This window comes from Solanum stenotomum, unplaced genomic scaffold, assembly GCF_019186545.1.
Source record: "Solanum stenotomum isolate F172 unplaced genomic scaffold, ASM1918654v1 scaffold21764, whole genome shotgun sequence".
Taxonomy (NCBI): domain Eukaryota; kingdom Viridiplantae; phylum Streptophyta; class Magnoliopsida; order Solanales; family Solanaceae; genus Solanum; species Solanum stenotomum.
Window position 1 is genome coordinate 417849 of NW_026026690.1, and position 8900 is coordinate 426748.

Here is an 8900-nt window from a genome sequence, read left to right on the forward strand (position 1 = left end):
AACTGTAATAAAATTGGCAAACAATTTTTCAGACTTAACAATCAAGCAAATAAAAAGAAAAGAATGAACTATATGTTAAAACTTATTAAGTAAAAGATTATTCATATTCCAATTTGCTTTGCTTTATATGAGTGGAGTCTATCGAAAACAACTTCTTTACATTCACATAATAGGAATAAGATTACATACACATCAGTCACCATCATCTTCAGATAACACTTGTAAAATTACACTAAGTATATTATTATATATTATATTTTTCTCGGTTAATTAGTCATTTAACAATGAATTTACAACTGATACATTCTACCTAATATTAGTTAATCAAATCATATTACTCGAAAAATATACCTATAATGCTTTATTATTTTCCAACTATTGAATAAATGGAAACTATTCATGTGGTATTAATTCTAGCTGACCAACCAAACAATCATCTAAAATGACACAAGAGTAAAGTTTGCACAAGTGAAAAAAAATGTGCAAAAAATACTAGTCTCTGTATTAATTTACACAAGAGTCTAATATATTACACTCTTTATCTCAATTTACATGAGATTATTTCATTTTAAAATTCTTTCTTTTATTCTAATTAAATTCTGGAATCAGTCAAATCTCATCATATAATAATTTGGGATGGAGAGTACTGCCTAGGAAATCAAACATTTTTTTCATATATTGTTTAGATAACAAACAACAATTGACACTTGTATCACAATCATAAATAAGTTGTGATCGACTATATGAATCTTCACTAATCATTTTTTTATATTTAAATTCCAATTATATATTATTTAAATAATTGAAATTAAATACTGTGATTTCTGAAACTTTTGTGGTGATTCTAATTATCTAAACATTATTTTATTAAAAAATAAATCAACCTTCGATTTATGATTAAAAATTGAAAGATTAAGTCATCATAGTTGGAAGTTCATTATTTAAGAACAAAGAGTCAAGTATTCGAAATCCCAAAAAGTTCATAACAATGGGCCATAATGGGCATGTCCATTGGACGATTGTCTAAGATCCGGTATTGGGCCATTTCTACTTTTGCTCTCATTTTGTGTGATCTTTAATTTTTGTTTCTCAATGTACAATGTTTTCGCGGGATATAAGTTTATATTTAAATATTATAATATATCACAGGGTATGGATCCACATTCTTAAAGGACATATGTCCAAGTTCCATTGCTAAGTAGGGCTGCTTAGACGGACTGGGCGGATAATTTTGCTTAACGGTATGGTCTATATGATATCAGTTTTTAGATTTACTAATCCGCTAGCCAATCTATAAGATATCGGTTGGTTCGATAATGGATTAGCAGTTATCAGATGGTGTATCGGTCAATCTCTACCCTTTTTTCTCCATGAACATATCTTAAAAAATGATTTATTTTCACTATTTTAAATGGAATTAAATTATAAAATTCTTCTATATTACAAAAAAATAATAGATTAATAGTAATATAATAGTTAATAACGGAAAAGTAAATAGGCTTTCAAATTTTTGGTTTTAAGACTTTAGGACTAACAATATATAATTATTTATGGAAAAATATTAAATGATGTTAATATACCTAAGTTAGAATTGTAAGAATGGTAACTCTTAATGGGTTAATGGTTTATCCGATAAGGAAATTGAATAATCTGCCCCACACTAATAAGCCATTAAATATAAAATTTTAATCCTTTCATCGACCGTTTATTCAATAATCATTTACCAATAAATCAATAAAATAATTTTACGATTGACTTATCGATTACGGTTCGATTTTGAACATCCCTATTGCTAAGGGCGAAAAATAAAGAACAACTTAAAGAGAAAACCATGAATTAAGTACTAGGAATTAGCTTACGTGAATAGTCGATAATGGGCTTATGCTAGTTGAGATATTGTTTTTCAATTGATCGTTGGTAAGTTTGGTCTAGCACTATAAAATATCTATCCTACTGTTTGTATCTACGGAGCCATTAAAGAGAAAAAGACTTCTTGTTAGCCTTTTTATCTCTGATTTTCAGTCAATCTACTGGACCATCAAAATAGGAATGGTGTTAATTTACATGTTTTTCTTTTTACTTAAAACACACTATACTCTTAAAAGGGAGAATTTTAATAGCTCAATTGATTGTCTGAACTATCACCTTGTTAATGAAAGCTCAATTCACCATGTTCTAATCCCCTTCCCTTATCCGTAAATTTTTTTTAAAAAAAAAAAACCTTAAAACTTTTACATTAACTTTTTCTAGACCTTTCTTTTCGGGAATCCTTTATACTTCTTAACTTGTTAAGATTGAGCATCGCCTTATAACACAACACGACATGCAGATATTTTTTTTTAAAAAAAATAATCTAGCACGTGAACAATAAAAAAAAGCTTGTATTTTCCCTTTCCGGTCACATTTTCAATATTTGCAAATTACAACTACAATGGTTTGCACAAAATGTTGGAAATGCTATTGTCCAAATAATGTCAGTTGACATAGACGCTCATAAATTTTAGTGTAAATAGGTTCGACGCATGGCCCCACCCTTTGTGTGATCGATATTTAATATTTATAGTGGAGTTCGGATATTTTGCATACAATATTACTATATATAATAAGTAGAAATATCTACTACTTAGCATATAACAAGTGTTGGATCATATGTGCTTGATAGTGTTGTACATTCTTCTTTTATGGTTGTACCTTTAAAATTTATATTATTGGACAATTTAACACCATTAATTACCTACTACTTTATTAGCCAAAAAGTTTGACCTCATATGGGCCCATTTATTATTTATATGTTTTCAATTTTCAATATATATTGTCTATCTAATTATTTTTTTCAATCTTTTATTTTAAACTTTTTGAAATTTAATTACTTATTTATTACTCTCTCTATGCACTTTTAATTGTTATGATTTCCTTTTTAGAGTCAAACTATAAGAATTTTAACTAATATTTTACAATGTGTTTTTTCATCATATTCATAGGCAAAAAATTACAATTTATAGTACTTTTTGTATAGATTTTGCATATTTTTTATTTTTTTTTAAAATATCGAATTAATACAATCTGATTTAACTTTGAAAATTAGTCAAATGGACTTTCAAAAAGCGCAACATGACAAATACAAGTGGACAGAGAGAGTATATTTTAGCTACAAAATATATTAGAGGTACAACTTTTTAAAAAATTTAAATTTTTATTACGTTGACTCTTGAAAATCTTATCATTGTCATATGAATTTGAACAAATTATATATTATTAAAAGTTACATAAAAGATGCTATAAATCACAATAATTAGCAATTAAAAATATTTTTAAATCAATAAGAAATTTGGTTGACTAATTGGAATAGAATAAGTAACATGTACTATTTGAAAATAACGTCAAAATTTCTAGAATTCACAATAAATTAACTACTGAAAATATTTATGATTATTCACGTGAATTGTAGCATGAGTAACCTATATTATTCAAAACTAACGCAAAAATACTATAAATCACAACAATTTAATAACTTCAAATATATTTTTAAGAAAATATATAAAAAATCGACTGATCTTCAAATTCCATTTATATCACATAAATTAAAACAAAAAAATTAATATTAATTGGGCTTGTGCTGGCACGAGCACCAAATATCTATATATATGTGTCACAAATGGAAAAGTCTCAATCAACGAAGCAACATACATCATTTACAAATGACTTAAAAAGCATTAAAAATTACAATAATTACCAATTTAAAATATTTAAAAGCTATATAATAAAAAACGTTGACTCTCAGAATTCTATCAGGCCCACATATATTGGGACAAAAAAATAACACATATCATTTTAAAATTACCAAAAAAGTATTATAAATAATAATAATTAACAACTTAAAATATCTGAAAGACATTTTAAAATGTTTAATTTTGTAATTTTATCCATATCACATAAATTAGGACAAAGTGACCAGTAATGTACGTTATTTGAAAGTTACATAAAAATATTATAAATCACACTAATTAATAACTTGAAACATCTTTTTAAAAAATATGAAAATTTGGATGACTCTCCAAATTACATTTGTGTCACAAAAATTGAGACAACAAAAATAACATATATTGAGTCCATTTTAATTTATTTGTCTTATTTTTTATTTTTTTATATTTAAAAATTGCGTAAAAATACTATAAATCATGATAATTGACAATATAAAATATGTTTTGAAAAAAAACACAAAAAATTCCACTGATTCTTGAAGTGAATCTATCGTAAAAATACTATAAATCATGATAACTGACAACATAAAATATTTCAAAAATGTTGTATGTGGTAGTCTTATTATGTCTTAAATAGCGTCAAAGAAAGTACAAGTTTGTGATAAAAACAAAACTTATTCCTTTATCCACGCAACACAATCACTTCAAAAATTCGATTATTAGCCCCAAAACATACCATTTATAGCACGGGCCACATTATCTAGTATATATATAAATTAGTATGTTGATATTTTTAATCAGAAACAGAGCTTTTAAAATTAAATAGTTCAATCAATTTTTCAATAAAAATAAGGCAGTCTTTCCTTAACAAAACAAGGAACAGAACTAGTAAAGAGTCTCGTGAGTCGTGGGGCCAGAGGCGTATCCAGGATCTCAAGAACATGGGGGCACCATTATCTTCAAAATAGACAATTAATTCAATTATATAAATTTTACGGTGAGAACAAGTTGACGAGCAAATAGGTAGTAGCAATCTTTATATAGTAATATATTAGCAAAAAAATCATTCACTTACAATTGTCCTCGACGAGTTTTCATATTTTGAAAACAGTCAATAATGACATAATTACTTACATTTTTAAATATACTACGCTCTATATAACAAACTAAACAACCATTCAAAAGATCTTCATCCATCCTATTACGCAAATCATTCTTTATGTACTTCATTGATGGGAATGCTCTTTCCACGCTTGCGGTAGCAACAGGAATAGTCAAAGTTAACTTCACAAGTAGATACACAAGTGACCAAGTTTGATCTAGTTTTGTCTCTATCATCACTTTTGCAAGATCCTTGATTCCCCTCAAGTTGAGAAACTTGCTATGAGCATAGACAATAAAATCATCAAGTTGAAAATTGAGTTTCCGAAGCTCTTTATCACCAAACTCACTTGGGTAGTACTCGGCTAGTTTCATTATCCTATCCTTGTGAAAATTAGCAAATGAATCAATCGGACTCAAACTAGCCATACCGAGAAGCAAGTCACTAGTCACCACATCAAAACGATTATTGAGTTCTTGAAGTGCCAAATCAATGACGGCATAAAATACTTCCACACGAAAGTGATGCAAATATGAAATATTGGACCTCTTACGCTTCGACTTCCCATTAGAGTAGTCTTCATTCATTTTAGGAATTGAAATTCCATGTTTACCACAAAATAAGCTAACCTCATCCATCATAGAGTCTCATTCATCCTCTCTCATCATTTGCAATCGTTTCTTTGAAAGGTCAAGCAATCCCATAGCATTAACGATATCTTGATCTTTCTTTTGTAAAACTTTATTCAACTCATTCGTCAATAGCAACACCTTAAACATCAAGTGCAACATAAAGACAAATTCAAATTCATGAATCTTGCTCAAAAGATTTTCCGCCGCAAATCTATCAAGATGATATAGACGATCACGTTTTATATCCTTAAGCACATTAACAATTGAAGAAAAAAGAATCAGGAAATTGTCCAAGGTTTTAAAATGAGACCCCCAACGAGTATCACCCGGTCGTTGGAGGCCACGTTCTTGATTCAAACCTTGCCCTGTATGAACTTCTCCAAATTTAAGCAACTCTTCCAACTTATCTTTTTGATGTTGTCGAAGTGAATCTCTGCGTTTAAATGAAGCTCCAATAGTATTCAAAATATTAGTGAGAACATAAAAAAAATTATCCACATCCGAATTCTTTTTGGAAAGACATACAAGTGCCAATTGCAATTGGTGAGCAAAATAGTGAATAGAAAATGCAGATGACGTATCTTGTAAAATCAAAGACTTGAGACCATTTATTTCCCCTTGCATATTACTAGCCCCATCATAACCTTGATCACGTATTTTGGATGTACATAATGAGTGATCCAAAAGCAAAGAATAAATTGCCTTTTTTAATGATTGAGAAGATGTATCATTTACGTGGACAATACCCAAGAATCGCTCTATCACCATTCCACTTTTGTTGACATATCTCAAAATTAGAGCCATTTGCTCCTTATGAGAAACATCCTTTGATTCATCAACTAATATTCCAAAATAATCACCATCCAAGTCTTCAATGATAGCCTTAGTTGTTTCTTTAGCACAAGCCTCCACAATATCTTTTTGAATTGTCGGACAAATCATCATATCATTTTGTGGAGCATTACCTAATATTACTCTTCCCACATCAAAACTTCTATCCCCATACCATTTTAAAAGTTCAAGAAAAGCACCCTTATATTCGGAACTTTCACTTTCATCATGCCCACGAAATGGAAATCCCGATGTCAAGAGAAATCTTGCTACATCAATTGAGGCATTTAAACGCATCCGATAATCACTTCTTGCCTTTTCACTTTGCTTGTCAAAAGAAGATTGGATCGATTGTCGTTGGTTTTTCAAATCTTGCATCCTATTGAAACATTTATGATGGATACTATTTACCTTACCAACATCTTTTTTGAATCTTTCTAAAGCTTTGTTCCAACACCTAAAACCATCTCTTGTAAATGAATCTGCGGCATTTCCACGACTTTCAAGTTCATTCTTGAACAAATAACAACACAAACAAAATGTCGCGTCTGCTTTAATGCTATATTCCAACCATTGAGATCTTCTCTTAAACCAAGTTGGTCGAAATTGACGCATTTTTTCTCCAAACTTAGTTTTAGGGAAGATATGATCAACGGGCTGACATGGCTTTTTTTTAATGTAATACCTCCTTACCGCATCTCGAATATTAGGACCATAAGATGAAATAGGCATTCGATCTTTGGGATCTGCTTCAAGAGATTTAAAATCAAGCATATTATCCATATTTGAAAGTGGAAAAGAATTTGTATGTCTTTGAACTTCCGGAGCAACTTGTGAACTCACAAATGGTTGATTAGAGCTAGAACTTGGTTGGCCATCTTTTGGCTTTGGTAACTTGATGAGAAACTTATCCATTTGTGAATTGATGAATTGATTGTAAGAATTATTTTACCTACAAAATTAAATATTCACCCTTCTATTCAATCTTATAAAAACAAAATAATTTTTAAAAAATATTAGCACAAATAACAAGTTTACTAATAGAAGAATCACAATTATTAGATAACTATTTAGAAATCAAGAAATTCTTATAAATTTAAATATTCAAGCAATCAAATAATGGAACCACTTCATAAAAAAAGAAAAACATATAGATAACTATTTAGAAATCAAGAAATTATTATAAATTTAAATATTCAAGCAATCAAATAATGGAACCACTTCATAAAAAAAGAAAAACATATAGATAACTATTTAGAAATCAGGAAATTCTTATAAATTTAAATATTCAAGCAATCAAATAATGGAACCACTTCATAAAAAAAGAAAAACATATAGATAACTATTTAGAAATCAAGAAATTCTTATAAATTTAAATATACAAGCAATCAAATAATGGAACCACTTCATAAATCAAGAAAAACATATAGATAACTATTTAGAAATCAAGAAATTCTTATAAATTTAAATATTCAAGCAATCAAATAATGGAACCACTTCATAAATCAAGAAAAACATATAAAACAAATGAAGTACATTAATAAATAATTTTTTTTTATATAACATACCTTTTTACTTGTTCTCAAATCTCACTTCTACTTCACCATGAACAACAAAGTGGAAATGTGGAATGAACCAAAAGAATAACAATATGATGTCTTTACTCCTTTTTACCTTTTAGTTTAGGGCTTTGAAAAGTCAAAAGAAAAAGTAAAAATAAAATAAAATAAGAAAAACGTCTAAATAAAGAAACAAAGGAGAAAAAGAAAGTAAAAAATATAATTTGACTTTATTGACACTTCTAGCTTAAAGTCTAGACATAGCTAATGCAACCTAAAAATATGGGTAATTGAACCTTTTTTTATTTATAAATTATTAAAAAGATCTATGAAAAGTGACATATTTTATTATATTAATTAAAAATTAAAAATGTTAATGTGGATAGAAAAATTTGAACCACAAATCTATAAGTTATGTACCCCCTATTTGTACTTACTTATCAATATACTAGAGTATTCTTTTTAACCTTGGATTCACCAATACAAATTTGAAAAGATAATTAGAAAAATAGTAGTATTATATAGGGGTTAGGAAGGGGAGGATGGGTGCATGTGAACCCCCTCCCCTTCATGTGCATACGTCTCTGCGTGGGGCTACGGAATTAAAAGAAGGGAAAAAGGATAAATGTACTCTCGAACTATTGTAAATAGTATGTAGATACTCTCCGTCATATTTTTGGGACATTAATGTCCCTGTCGTCCAAAAACTAGAGCATATATGCCCTTCACTCTAACGGAAGACTAAATAGGGACACGTGGCACAATCTTATTCGTCGATCCGATATTTAATAAATGTCGGATCTGTGAATAAGATTATGACACGTGTATGTCCGTTAGTATAAATGGTATATATGCTCTAGTTTTTAGACGGCAGGGGCACCAATGTCCCAAAAGTATGATAGAGGGTATCTGCATACCATTTACGATAGTTCGGGAGGTATATTTGCCCTTTTTCCCTTAAAAGAATGAGTTCGGTTCTAGCTTCTATTACAATGTTGTTGAAGGTGATGTTTGTCCGTAAATTTTGGATTAAATTTTAAAATTTTATTTTTGAATATCTATTTGATATGAAACT

General features: G+C 28.8%; 2 protein-coding genes across 2 annotated transcripts; both read right to left on the minus strand.

Annotated features, from left to right (window-relative positions):
- Positions 1-4693: 4693 nt before the first annotated feature.
- On the minus strand, positions 4694-5441 carry LOC125851081 (uncharacterized). The gene is made up of 2 exons (XM_049530878.1): positions 4836-5441; positions 4694-4735 (listed from the first exon to the last, which is right to left on the minus strand). The coding sequence occupies exons 1-2, from the start codon at positions 5439-5441 to the stop codon at positions 4694-4696; spliced, it is 648 nt and encodes a 215-aa protein (XP_049386835.1).
- Positions 5442-5450: 9 nt separating this feature from the next.
- On the minus strand, positions 5451-7181 carry LOC125851082 (uncharacterized). The gene has a single exon (XM_049530879.1). The coding sequence runs from the start codon at positions 7179-7181 to the stop codon at positions 5451-5453; it is 1731 nt and encodes a 576-aa protein (XP_049386836.1).
- Between the last annotated feature and the right edge of the window lie 1719 nt (positions 7182-8900).